The sequence below is a fragment of the Arachis duranensis genome, chromosome 10 (genome assembly GCF_000817695.3).
Source record: "Arachis duranensis cultivar V14167 chromosome 10, aradu.V14167.gnm2.J7QH, whole genome shotgun sequence".
Classification (NCBI taxonomy): domain Eukaryota; kingdom Viridiplantae; phylum Streptophyta; class Magnoliopsida; order Fabales; family Fabaceae; genus Arachis; species Arachis duranensis.
The window spans coordinates 101,178,164-101,193,044 of NC_029781.3; the positions used below are offsets into that span (position 1 = coordinate 101,178,164).

The 14,881-nt window shown below is 30.6% G+C and overlaps 1 protein-coding gene across 4 annotated transcripts; it reads left to right on the forward strand.

Annotated features, from left to right (window-relative positions):
* Positions 1 to 8,624: 8,624 nt before the first annotated feature.
* On the forward strand, positions 8,625 to 14,541 carry LOC107471506 (general transcription factor IIH subunit 2). Of its 4 annotated transcripts, none has more exons than XM_016090990.3 (6): positions 8,625 to 8,946; positions 9,444 to 9,697; positions 11,815 to 12,104; positions 12,392 to 12,853; positions 13,144 to 13,519; positions 13,786 to 14,541. In XM_016090990.3, exons 3-6 carry the CDS (start codon positions 11,820 to 11,822, stop codon positions 13,929 to 13,931), a joined length of 1,269 nt encoding a protein of 422 aa, XP_015946476.1. In that variant the 5' UTR covers positions 8,625 to 8,946; positions 9,444 to 9,697; positions 11,815 to 11,819; the 3' UTR covers positions 13,932 to 14,541. The 4 variants fall into 4 exon arrangements, with proteins under 4 accessions (XP_015946476.1, XP_015946477.1, XP_020990002.1 ...); XM_016090991.3 differs by having other exon boundaries at positions 9,471 to 9,697; XM_021134343.2 differs by lacking the exon at positions 9,444 to 9,697 and having other exon boundaries at positions 11,798 to 12,104.
* Positions 14,542 to 14,881: the final 340 nt, after the last annotated feature.

Consider the following 14,881-nt stretch of genomic DNA (forward strand, 5'->3'; position numbering starts at 1 on the left):
TATTTATTAGTTTTTATATATATATAATAAATTTGGTCAATGTAATTAAAAAAAATAACAAAAAAAGAAATCATAAACGGCTTGATAATTACCCAAAAGAAGGACTTCCAATAAAAAATCTGTTCATTTTAACTGATACTTAATGAATAGATTAATTAATTAATATGTTACATAAATGTATTTCGTTAATTCAAAAAAAAATAACAAAAAGATTAATCAATTTTACACCATTAAAAATAAAAAACTAAAAAACATATATTTTTTATTGAAAACTTTATAATCTTTCAAAAAAAATTATCTGGAGTCGGAATGAATATTCACCCTTTATTATAAGATGGCTATATATCCAAATAAATTAACTAAGCAAGCTTGGATGATGATGGCATTTAAACACCAATATCTTATATAAGCATGACTTATTTTGTAGGGCAGCTTTTCGGGTATATATCAAGCATCAAATGCACTTTTGTTTTTGTATATGTGAATGGCCCAAAGCTTTTATGACATTTAAATTCTGTGTTCGCCATTTCTTCCATTACAAATAATACACAAAAAGAAAGTCCATTTATCTTAATAAAGTTAAGGAGAATAGTATATATTCCTTGAGCACCAAGCTTTTACTATATGCTCTTTCTTTTCTTTTTTTTCTTATTTTTCCCATTACAGAAAAAAAAAATCTTTCAGTTATTATATATTATTTCTTTTTTCCGTTCGAAGAAAACGAAAAGTCTAAGGTTTGAAAATTTGAAGTACCTCAAAAGCCATAGAGTCTTCGGGGCCTCGGTTAAGGAGATGTTGATTTTAATTATACAATACTATTATTATATTAAAATATTTTAAGAATAATAAATTAAAATATTTGTGTCCAGTGAGGCTTAGCTTGGTGATAGCAAATTAATATTGCATCATTATGATTCAGTCAGGTTGTCATTTTGCAACCAACACATGATTGCTTTTGATTTAATTTGTATGGTAGTTAAGTCACCCTCAATAGATAATATAATAATGAGAACCTTCTCTATATGTATATTTTTTTGTTGTCGATAGTATTCACTAATTCGATAGGTTAAAAATAAATTTATGATAAATTTAAATTTTATTTAAAAATTTATTAATAGATTATTATATATACAAAATAAAATTTAAATTTTTAATATTTATTTAATTAAATATTTTCGATTACTAATTAGTTAATCATGGAATTATGGAATGGCTCAAGAAGAATGACAAGGTGTCTATTACATTGTCAGAGATATGTCTCAGTTATTCCTTAATTTATTTAATGAATGAATGAATAAAGTATATTTGTGTATATATAAATGTCTCCAATGAAGTGAATGCTCCAATAGAACCTTTCATAAAACCAGGCAATGATGTATATTGCGAATTTAATAACTTTGATGCTCCAATTTCGATATGTTCAGCTTTGACCATCTTCCTTTTTACATGGTGTACTATATTATATCAAAGTTTTAAAATAATTTCTATCATGGGTAGTGTTCGAGAGCCAATGGCTTAAGCATACAATATGTATAATGGGCTAAATCTTTGATTTATGAATAAAATGAATATCACTCATACTATCCAGAATAACCATCTAGATATCAGGATAATAAACATCTCATTTCATAAAATCACTCATCTCAAAAATTTAAAGTTGATTTTGAAGTTCATCAATGATGGAACCTTTGACCTTTCGGATCTAGAATTCTAATACAATGTCATGAACTCACTCATCCCAAAAGCGTAACCTGATAGGACAATATAACACTAATGATCATATCTCTAATACATTCTAAACCTTCATTGTACACATTGTACGCTTAGACCATTGGCTCTCTATACTTTCTCTTCTATCACGTATGATATGATATTTAGAATATATATTTCTAAAATAAATTAAATAATATAATATATACAATAAATAATTTATATATGTTTGAAGTATGTTATATTATTACATAAAAGGTGATATATTTTTTCCAAAAAAGTATTTTAAAAAATTGAATGGTATTAAGGAAATAGTTTTTCTATATAAGTAGACTTCCTTTAATACTGTTGACTACATTGCATTGCAAGATAATGTGGAAATTTTATAAAGATGATATATATTTTATTAATTTTTTCTGCAAATGCTGTAGGTAAAAAGTTTGATAAAAGATATAATTACTAATAATTACAGTTTTACTAAAAAATTTTGAAAATAATATTTTTCTAATTGAACTATTTTTCTGATTTACTTTAGTTGAATGGATTAATACTAAAATTAAGACCAATTGAGGAAGTTAGAAATTATTGAACAAACTGATGTTATATGTATTGTCTGTAAAAAAAATGTTGAAATGATATAATATATTTGTTAATTATTTGTAAATTATTTGATAGATATAGTATATTTGAATAGTTGATGTGGGATAATATTAGACTACATACACCAGGAATTATAAAACAATACTTTGAGAATAGAAAAAAGTACTCAGTAAAAAATTGATTGATTTTTTCTCTAATATTTAGAATATTTTGTTAAACATGAATGATAGTGTGTTCCATAACAAAACACAGAGACTACAAACACTATTAACAGGACTTTTAACAAATATAAATAATGGAACTATAGTGAATTCCTATTATTGTTAATGATAATATAGGAGTTTTAACATAAAAATAGTATTTTATTGTTTAGTTTCATATTTAATTTAATTATATGATTCACTTTTTTTATTTTAGGGGTGTTCATGGGTCGGGTGAAACCAGGTATGATGTAATTTATACCAGATCCAAAATATATACATGGCCTATTTGTTAGACCCGATTCCGGGTCTAGACTCGATGAAACATACACACTTTCGGGCCATGATTATACCGGATAAAAATTGGGCTGTTAACATTATTTTCTTATAAGTTAGCATGTAAAAATATTCAAATTTTCAAAACTCCAACCATTATTTGACATGGTAAAATTCACTTCAAAAAAATAACAAGAACCAACCTTTCCTTAAAATTAAAGTATAACTACTATAAATACTAATATTGTCTATTAACACCAAATATTTAAATTAATACAAATAACACAATATTATGGATTAGTCAAAAGTCTTATGCATTTTAAATATAAAACATTAACTTATAGTCTTATAATGACTAATAACACAAAATATTAAGGTTTATAATACTTAAATTCTACATAACAATAGCCCTCATCTATCACTAATAATACAAAATATTAATTGTGTATGATGACCGGGCCACCGGGCCGAGTTCGGGTGACCCGAGCTATGGCCCGGATCCGACCCGAAACAATGACCAGGTCTATTTTTGAAATCCTTACATGACCCTAAACCCGGTGAAATCACACCAAATTAGCCCCTAAAAATTTCAGGACCGGGTCGGGTCTTCGGGGACGAGCCGGGCCATGAACACCCCTACCTTATTTGTATATGTTTGGTTAATTTTTTTTCTTTTTTTTTAAAGGCTCTTACTAATTGTTCATATCCTGACCTAATAGAACGAAAGTCAGGCCCAACAACGCAAAAGGCTCACAAAAAAGTGGACTTCATGATAAACCCGACCTCTTTAAAGAGGTCGGACAACGACGTGGAGATTCAGCTCTAATTGACCTAACAAGTAACTGCCTATTTAAATCTCTCCTACTATCTCTATCTCATCTAGAATGTAGATCATAACAAACTCTCAAAATAGAAGGAACGCTTATCTATCAGAAAAGATAGAACTACTCCAACAAAGGTGGTTATCTATTTTATATAAATACATTGGAATCTCCAAGTATAACTCACGTTATGGTCTACTAAAAACCTGCCTAAAATTCTTGCTAACTTAAGCATCGGAGTCTTGTATCACCCCATCTCCTCACGAAGAATTCGGACAGACGGTACTTCGGCATATCAAGTCAGATGATGCCACACAAAGAAATCTGAATCTCACATTCAGACCCAAATTAACATTTTAGATAACCCTAAGAACACTAATGAATCTAAATAGTTTTACAATCCTAAAAATTAAATTAAAAATCATGCAAACTCTTATCTGATCTGCTAGCTAATTCATATCACATAAATATGAGTCTCAATTATTTAAATAAACTTGATCATAGATTGCTATACTTACTACTATTGAGGTGTATTATACATCCCTCCATGGCATTATATGCTCCACTCCATGAGATACACTAAACATGTGATGTTAATTCTGTGGTACAATCAATCTACTCACCATTATTTATTCATATTGCATGATTGACCAATTGAGAGTGTAATTATTGCACCGCACAACAGTCTCATTAAAAAAAAAGAAAAAAAAAAAGCAAATGCTTTTGGATGTGTTCCTCTCTCCCTTTCTGGTTCTCAAATCTAAATCAAAGTTTGACTACCTTTCTTTGAGGACAAAACAAACAAACCAACCTTGTGGAGACATATATTTACCCACCACGTCACATTCAAATACACTTTGTGGCCTTCATCTAATTCTAACTATAAATAACAATAATAATAATAATCTAATTTTGATACAGTATAAAATAATTGTATATGTATATTAAATTACGTAATATTACATAAATAAAAATAATTAATATAATTGTTATAAAATATTTTATACTGTTAATATATTAAAATTAAATTCTAATAATAATGGTATTATATAATTGTGTTATATGTCACAACAAATATAAATGAAATGAAATAATATCTATATATCTTGAAAAGTTAGATATTCTCTGAACCACGTAGTGTGAGAATTTAATTGAGAATATATATTGCATTTGGGAAACTCTTTCCTGGCCACTAGATTTAACAAAAGCTGAAAAATACTCCAATAATTATTGGCCCTTTTACCTCATAGTGGATGCTTTTATTTATTAGTAATTTTTTAAAAGGTGGAAAAAAAATTCTTATTTTTCCTCCATTCGATTTGGTGGTAATAGAATAAAGCTTGTGTTTGTAAAAGAGGGGAGAAGAAGGAGAATAAAAAAGGGAATATTTTTCTTTACATAGAGCATAGATATCCAAATTGATAGGTAATGACTAATCTAAAAGATTTAAATGGTCAAGACAAAAAATAAATGTTTTTTTTTTCAAACGTTTAGATATTTATTTAGATAATTACATTTCGAACACTTAAAAGTTAAAACTTAATTTGAATATTGACACAAAAAGAAGGAACTTAATTTGAAGATGCAAATAATGTCATTATTAGTGTTAAAAAGATTAATTTATTGCACAATAAATTTGTTCTTATTTTCATATTTGAAAGCATTAAATAGTCTTATTATTTTTAATACAATCATCAAATGTGTCCCTTTCAATTTATATTACAAAAGAATTAATATTTAACTATTAATCTCCAAATATGATTAAAGACTGAGCCACTTTAAAATATTTATAGTAGAAAAGTTATTTATTTTAACATTATGTTTATTAATAAAATAATATATACTTTCATTATCACTGACCGTACTAATGATTTTTTAATATGCATTTATTTATTTATTAAAGAATATATCAGTCTTTAAATTAAACCATTACTGTATAAACTGGACAAAATATATTATCAAAATATGTGAACTAGTATTTATACGCATGAACAATTTTTGTCAAGTCATATAGTTATCAACTAATTATATACCTAGTGTTTATATTTATTTGAATAATAATCCCCAAATATTGTTGACACATACTTATACATAACAAAAAATTGTAAAACTTAGGTAGCATTTGTTTTTGAAAATTAAAATTGAGATAAAAAAAATTAAGATCGAGTATATTCAAAGACTAAAATTAAGATTTTAATTTTTTCAGTAGTTTTAAAAAATAAAAATACAAATAATTAAAATTTTTAAAGATAAAAATTAAAATTTTAATCATGTTTCTTTTTTAAAATACTTTTTTTTTTCAATTAACGAAGATATTTAAATCTATTTACTTATTTCAGTTTTTATATTTATCTTAAACTAAATAGTATATTGAGATATTAGTAGTGTTAGGGGGTTAGCATATTACTATTTTTAATTATGTGAAATTACATCTAATAATATATAATTAAATATTTTTTTTTAATGATTAAATACGGGCTAAATTTTAATGAAAGTGTTGATCTCCGAGACTTTCTCTTGAGACATAACATAATTAAGCTTGTACACTTTATATCAAACATAATACAACGAATTTAATTTAATATGTGTCTCTCGATCTCTTTCCGTCTTTATTCTTTCATTCTCAATTTTTCTTCTAAACGCAATCTTATAGAATTTATTTTCTAGGCCAAGCAAATACAAATGTATATATACAAGATAAATAGGTTTAGTTATTATATTGATTTCTATAACTACACCAACTTTTTAATTAGGTCTTTATATTTTATTTTATTTTTTCAATTGAGTTCTTACATTACTTCTAGTTTTGTAATTATGTCATTTTCATATAAAAAACGTTTAAATTAACAGAATATTTCTCCTAAAATACATATAATCAAAGATCTCATTAGATTTTTAATTATTAATATTTTAAAACATTTACAAAAAAATATTCAATTAATTCATTTTTTTTAAATTAGGAAAGAGTAAGAACTTAATTATAAAATAAAAAATAGTATAAAAATCAATTAAAACAATAAAAATTTAATTAAAATTATGATAAAACTATCAAACTAATACAAACACAGTAATTAAATCAGATCAATATAAGAATAATATAATAGTTGTACATATTCAATTGCCATAATAACACGCAATACATACCAAATATATGCAAATAGTATACTATTGTCAGTGGATTAGATTAACAGACACTAATTGTAATAAATATTAATTAATCAAGATAAACTTTAAACGTGGCAGAACATGGAATACAGTTGTGTCCTAATTAAGCGAGGGAGGGGAATAGAAGACAATGTTAACTGAAAATTGGGTCAAATGCTTGTTAAAATCACACCCATCATTCTTTTAAGAATCCAATGGCTCTAAGGGCCGCTAATCACGACATCTATTTGCATCTGCTCTCTCCTCATCACATTAATCATTTCTCTCTTTCTAAGTTGGCAAGCAAAAGTGTCTAATTAATTGGATTTTGACAAACTTTTCCATTTGAAGTTGTTGGGTAAAGGGACAAAGTTTTCATGGTGCCAACTGAGAATTGCCTTCGGACAAGCTATTAATTAATTAGGATTAATTTCATAGTTAATTAGGCTGTAGCACTACTACTAAGCTGCGTTTGTTTCTAAAAATTGGATAAGACAAGACACTTAAAACAAGATATAAAGAATAGAAATATAAAAATTTGTCTTTTTATATTTTATTTAATGATAAATTAAAACAAATTATAAAAATTAAATTTATTCTTATTTTTTTTATTCAAAAAATTTGAGACAAAAAATATAATAATAAAAAATATAATTATAAAAAATTAATTAGAATAATAAAAAAAATAAAAAATAAATTATGTTCTTTGATAGTGTCTCCGTGATCTTTTTGTTAGAATAGATCCAAAATACACTAATTTAATGTCTTTAGAATCTAAACACATTGTTTTGTTCATATTTCTTTTGTCAAACATGATTTTGTATTTCTGTATCTCTGTCTCATAGTCCTATTTCTATAAACAAATGCAGCCTTAGTTCTACTATATTACTAATAATTGAAATAATTATTACTTAATTAATTAATGAATGTGTGCTTCTCTAAGTTGGATAGGAAGCTGCTAAATGGTGTGTGAAACGTTGGAAGCCCCTTTTTAAGAGGAAATTTAGGGTTATAATCTTATGGTTGGGGTTTTATTTAGGAGGAAGTAATCAAGTAGTGCCTAGAGTATTACTAAATGGAGTAATGCTATAAAGTTCTTATGTATTGATTTGGATGTTGAAACTTGAAGCTACTTTATTTATATATAATAATTAATTTTAATATACATCTAATATAATTAATTTGACAGAAAAAATACCATGATTAGAGGACTTTGGTGGGAATGGCCCACTTTATCTTCATGATGAAATTGGAATTGCTCCAAATGACCAGACCAAGGAGAAGAATGGAGGGAAATACAAGAAAGGGGCAACCATTTGGGAGTTTTTGATCATTGAGCAACACCATGGTATTGGTGGCAGTTACTCAAATTTTAATTTATTTTATTTTCAAACTGTTTATTACTTTATTTCTTTTCATTATTTTTCTTGATAGTCCTTCAGAAAAAAATATTTACATAATTTAGAAGTGGGAGACTGGGAGTAATCATCGGCAAAAACATGTCAAAGACCGGTGGATGGAATCTCTGACAATTTCTTGGGCAAAAGATTATGCTTTGCAGAACTTTCTTAGGGATTAGAGAATCTCTGCCCAAATTCCCTCCCAAAGTTTAACTTTGATGCTCATTTTCATTCTATTTTTCTTTCATGTTTTGCTTTATGTTACGTAAAACTACTAATTTGGGCCTATGAGCGGATAAACCCATTTAGGGAGGCCCAGTATGGAACTCATAATTAGGCCCATATTTCAAAGCTTTTTTGGTCACGGTCCAACCCAGTTAGAGAAGCCCAACTGGACCGGGCCACAACACCCAATCAGAATCCGACCCGGACAACCCAGATCATCGTCTTCCATGGCTGCCGCTGCTGAGACGCCTTGTTTTTCGGGTTGCAGATCTTCATTCTTCCTCTGCTCCACTCGCATGAGATAGGTGCCACACCGCTGCGCTTCCAGGGCAGATGCTCGGAACGGACAACGAAGAGAGATAGACACGGCTTCGTTGCTGCTCGCTCTTCCTTCAACTAGCGGAGAAGCCCATGTAGCCCAAACAAAGAGGTTAAAGTTAAAGGCCCAAGCCCAAGTAGCCCAACTTAACAAGACGGCGAAACCAAACTGCCACGGGATGGGAGGATCTTCTCTTACGTAGGAACGGAGTTCATAGCTGAGCCATCATCTTACGCAGAAGAATCTACTTAGTAAGTACCATCTACTGCTACTTCCCTCTGATCTAATCTCATTTATTATAATGTTTCTTTTATGACCATGTATATATATATATAAGGAACTTAGTAATTGAGGGTTTGGTGCGTTTCAAGTTTTGCTCACCTTCAAGGTGTTTGATACAATGTCAGTGTCAGAGTCAGCTTGCTTTCTAGTAGCTTTTTTATTTGTTTATTTTGTTGTGTGAATTTGCTTTTGGAATTTCCACTATTGGATCCTTGTTTTTGTTTTTGAATGTTGGATGATCTGTTTTGTTATGGTAAGAAATATGCATGCTGAGATAGAGATAGGAAGCCTGCGCGTTTTGTTAATAATGTTGCTGGTTTGATTTATGAGCTTATTGATTGTGTGCTCCTTCGGGTGATTTTGCACTTGAGCTGTTTGATGAAATGCGCAATAGGCTTATACATGTAAAAGCCAAAAAAACTTTTATATTTATTTTCAAAATACCTAATTCCAAAATGAAATCCAGTCTTTGCCTCTCCTCTTCCTCTCCCAGCCCAACTGCGAGTTCCTTCGTTCTCTTCCAGCCAGCTGCTGTGAGTTCCCTTCTCACTCTCCCAGCTGTGCGAATTTCTCCAGCCTGATTCTCCTTCTCAGTTCTCATCGTCGTCTCCTTCCCGTCGCCATTGCCTTTTGCTGTCCTCACCTTCCAGTAGTTGTCCGGTCATTAGTGCTGCCGCCTTCCTGCAGTGCCCTCCGGTCGCTGTCATCACCTCAGTTCCGGTAGGTTCTCTACTCCTCTTTGATCCCTTGTTGAGTTGTTGGTTTATCTTCTTGGTGCTAAGTTGGTTTTTAATTTATTTGCTATGTTCATATTTCTGATGTGTTAGACTGTTAGTTGTTCTTGTAAAGCTAATTAATAATAGTGTGTTAGACTGACTCTGGACTAGCGACTATTTCTATAAATATTAAATTAAAGCGGGTGTAAACTCCAACCTTACCCTATAACCAAGTAAAGCTTTTGCAGCTCTATATCCAATTCCTACTGCTAAGCAAGCCCACTGTCAAGCTAGTCAAACTAGAGCATGACTTTATTCTTTATTTAGGATTTCTCTGTTGAATTTTATTCTTTATTTTTTTTAACATATGATTCTTTTGGAGCCTGATATTCTGATCTACATTGTATGTTAAGAATGATGATTACATGATTATTCTCTGTTTTTCTAGCTTATCTCTAGGGTGAAAACAACCTCCTTTTCAGCCAGTTTTCCTTGTTTCCACTTTGATCAAGCATCTATTTTGATTTTTCATCTCATGTCTTGTTTCTTGTTTCTTGTTTCCCCTCTGAAGACAATATTTCTTTTATATTTTCTATGCCTACACTGATTTGTTTGCTAATAACAGTGGAAATAATTGTTGAATAGTAATAATGAATTTATTGAGACTTGAGCGTGTTACAATCAAACTAGGAATTTCTCATATTGGGAAATACAAGATATTATATGATGTTAATTGGCAATCAAATTGTATTACTGTGAAATTACAAAAAGCTATATAAGGCAAGGCAACCACAAATGAGTATAGGATGCAAGACATGGCATGTTGTACCATGATATGAAATCAATTTCTAATTATATTACATTTCTTCTGCAGTGCTTGGGTTATTCAAATATGTTGGAATGTTGTACAAGATGCTGTGAAAACTTGCTTGCATATTGAGCCTGTTTGGATGCAAACTAATTCTGCATTTTACATGTATACAGTTCTTGTTTTCTGTTCATAATTGTCTCTCCTTTTTCTTTGATTTTAGTGGTTGTTTGTAGAAAGTAGAGGAAAAGAATTATAGGTTGTGGTGAAATTGATGAAAACATACATTTTCCTTGTTGCTAATGTCTTGCAAGTATTATCATATTCCCATGGATTTCTTTTACATTGTTGTGTGCATATGGCTTTTAGTTGTAATAATGCTTATTGTCATTTTGTTCGTTCTTTACTTCATAGTTTCCTAGTTTATTAGCTGTAAGTTGTTGCATATGTTTTGATTTTGCTAATTTTTATCTAATTTCGTGAATGATCTCTTTCTACATTTTGATTTTTTTCTATTGTATGTTATTGAAGCATATCTTTTCAATGGTGCAATATAATCTTATTAAAAAAATCATTTTATAGATTTAAATCAGTGTTATCATGGTTAAAAAGGCTAAACTGGTTTTTTAAAGTATACAAATGGGTTTATAAGTTAAAATTGATTTTGCATAAAACTGGTTTTTAAATGCAAAATCTGGTTTTTAAATGAAAAAATCATTTATTTTTCAAAACCGATTCAAAACCAGTTTATTACTTTTGTAAGTGTTTAAGAATTGGTTTTCTCATTTAAAACCAGTTTGGTTTACTAATGTTAACCAAATTTTTGGTTAACTGGATTCTGGAATTATATTTGGTTTTTTGGTTAACCTTAACCATGAGCAGCCCTCTGCACAGTGTGAATGGAGCATCTCAGGTTGATTGGTTGTATGCTACTCGTTATGGAAAATGTGTCAATCATAATTAAAGTATGGCAAATTCCAAAGGAGTTACAAATCAAAAGTGAAACACTTAGCCTGTATTTGTGCAAAATGTTTTTTATCTTTTTTTTTTTAAATCAAATCAGAATTTTGTTATTAGCTTTGGCATATTTCATTTGTCCTAATTTTACTACGTGTCATGTATTTTCTTTTATAGCCTTTTATTGTTTAAAGACAGTTACTTTCTATGTTTGTGATGTGATTACACCTTAAGATCTCTCTTTCTTTAGTGTTCAAAGATTCATGTCTTTTATGAGTGGATTAAGACACACAATTTCTTTGGTTGCTGCTATTGTTGCCCTTGATAATTAGCTGTTAGCACATCTTTTGCTCTAGGAATTATGAACAATACTGTTAAAAGACCACTTAATGGAGGGGTAGAAGATGATGATGAGGATGAAGCTGATGGTGCAGACCTTGAAGCCTGGGAGAGAACTTATGCAGAAGATAGATCATGGGAGTCTTTGCAAGAGGATGAATCTGGACTTCTTCGCCCCATAGATACTACAGCCATTCACCATGCCCAGTATCGCAGACGGCTTCGTGCCCTTGCTTCCACAGCAGCTACTGCTCGAATTCAGAAGGGTCTTATCCGTTACCTATACATTGTTGTTGACCTGTCCAAGGTATTTTAATTATTACTTTATAGTTTCTCCATGAACATCGTATTTGAGACTGGATTTTGATTTGAATTCCTTTGTAGTTTCTCCATGAACATCATGCCTGAAAGGACTTGAGAAGTATCTCATTCAGATTGTAATTGAAGTTGCAACTGTAGTAATAATAATAAAAGATATCGGAGAAATATGTAATAAAAGTTCTAAAAATAAATGTAAAACATTAAATTTATTTATGTGTCCTATTTAATTCCTCCTCTTTGTATTCATAACTTGGTTTCTGTCATTATTTGAAGGCAGCTTCAGAGACAGATTTAAAACCAAGTAGGATGGCTGTGATTGGAAGACAGGTTGAGGCATTTATCAGGGAGTTCTTTGATCAGAATCCACTTAGTCATATTGGTCTGGTGACCATAAAAGATGGGATTGCACATTGTTTAACAGAACTTGGAGGCAGTCCTGAGTCCCACATTAAAGCTTTGATGGGTAAACTGGAATGCTCAGGTGATGCTTCCCTGCAAAACGCGCTAGAGCTTGTTCTTGGCTATCTAAACCAAATTCCATCATATGGCCATCGAGAAGTTCTGATCTTATATTCAGCTCTTAGTACGTGTGATCCTGGTGACCTCATGGAAACCATCCAGAAATGCAAAAAGAGTAAAATAAGGTGTTCTGTCATTGGCCTTGCTGCTGAAATGTTCATATGCAAACATCTCAGCCAAGAAACTGGAGGAACTTACTCTGTTGCACTAGATGAGGTTAGTTATTATTACTGTTCATATACAAAAAATCCTCCTGTATCAAAGTGATTTAGTTAGTCAAGCAAACTTCCTGTAAATAAGAACTTGGAATATTGCTCATCACCTAAAATGTCGTAATGTTTTTCAAATTTTGGTTTCTATATACATGGATGATAGAGTGCAATGGTGTCATTTGATCTATGTAGCCAACTCTACTTAATGGGATAAGACTTTATTTTTTGTTGTAGTAGGCTTGGAGTTTGTATACATGGATGTTTGAATTCATATAGTTATATACTCTCATGCAGTCCCACCTGAAAGAGTTAGTTCTGGAGCATGCTCCACCACCTCCAGCAATAGCAGAGTATGCTACTGCTAATCTAATTAAGATGGGTTTTCCACAAAGAGCCGCCGAGAGTGCTGTTGCTATTTGTACATGTCATGAAGAGGCTAGGACAGGAGGAGGTTACACTTGTCCAAGATGCAAAGTTCGTGTTTGTGAGCTACCAACTGAATGTCGCATCTGTGGATTGACGCTTATCTCTTCACCCCATTTGGCAAGGTCATATCATCATCTTTTTCCAATAGTGCCATTTGATGAGGTCTCTCAAACATCTCAAAATGGTAGTAGTCACAATTTTTCCAGTGATTGTTTTGGCTGTCAACAAAGTCTTCTAAGTCAGGGTAAGCTTCTGCAGAAAGATAGTCAAGACCAAGATTTTGTTTCATTCTTTTTTTTTTTGTAAAAATAAAAAATTGTCTCCTTAGGTAGGTATTTGTGCTTTATTTAGTTAGTTTGTTGCTACATAAGCTAACCTGAAATGATTGTAGCATTAGTTAATGTTGTATTATCCTTGCGATTTCTCATTTCTTCCAAATAGTATTGCTTGTAAAGTATGCTGTTGCTCAATATTTTCTTAAAATCCCTCCCTTGACTTTTTGTGGCGCAGGAAACAAGCCAGGACTTTCTGTTACTTGCCCAAAATGCAAGCAACAATTTTGCCTCGATTGTGATATTTACATTCACGAGAGCTTACATAACTGCCCAGGCTGTGAGAGTTTCAGGCATTCTAATTCAGTAACCACTGCACAGTGATCGCCAAGCTTCAACCCTTGTGTTAAAACATCCACCTAGGTGTTCTATACTATGTCTCATTACCAGATTCAATCCACCTACTGGACTGATGATTTTTGTGTTTCAAGGCATAAGACTAACATTACCATATGCTCATGGATCAGAATGGTTTGATCTTGATGCAAGCCGTTGAACAGGAAATGCTTTGCAGGAGCCGAATGGAGATTATTTATACTGTGGTGAGATTTTTCTTTTCCATTTTAAACTGCAACACCAACTGATCCTTTTCCGCCTTTTATTCTTTGCTGGAAATTAAGGCACATGTAACGGTTGTCCCATTTGAATGAGGATCTCTATGTCAAGTTTAGAAGTGGTAAAATCTTGTAGATTTTTTTTTTAAAAAAATCTATGGGCTGACCCCACTGTTCATGCTTGCAGATAATATTTTATTAAATTATCACTGCTTTGCATAAAATATTTACATGATATTTACATTTGCCAATCATTGCTATGAACTTCTAACTGCAGCTAACATGATATTCTTATTATAGTTTATCATAGAAGATTTGTTTTCGTTATCATTCTTGTAATCTTGTGTGTGTACCTTATAGAACTTCTACAATCAGTGTCACTTACAGAATATATACTAGACACTTTTTTGTTTCTTATTCAGATTCAGATTTTCTCTTATTGTGTGGTTTTCTTCTTCTTTAACATAATCCACGCATTAATCTTCAACTTCTTACTAATCAAGAGGTAAAATAAGGTCATAATGCTAGTAGACCTATGAAATTTATTGTTTCTAAGGAACTAGAAAACAGTTAGGGGCAGGAGAGATTCAGATTTCAAGAGTTACCATTATTCACAGGTTTCGAACTGAACTGAACTAAGGATAACAATAGAATATTTAGATGCTAGATTTCTCAGCTGCAGATTCAACGGTGAGTACGAGGATGGGAAACTATTTGTTG

Excerpts from the sequence above, each read along its gene's own strand:
- LOC107471506 (XM_016090990.3), top strand. The coding sequence starts at position 11,820 with ATGAACAATACTGTTAAAAGACCACTTAATGGAGGGGTAGAAGATGAT. Across the intron at positions 12,105-12,391 it reads TTGTTGTTGACCTGTCCAAG|GCAGCTTCAGAGACAGATTT; the intron begins GTATTTTAATTA and ends CATTATTTGAAG. Across the intron at positions 13,520-13,785 it reads ACAAAGTCTTCTAAGTCAGG|GAAACAAGCCAGGACTTTCT; the intron begins GTAAGCTTCTGC and ends TTTGTGGCGCAG.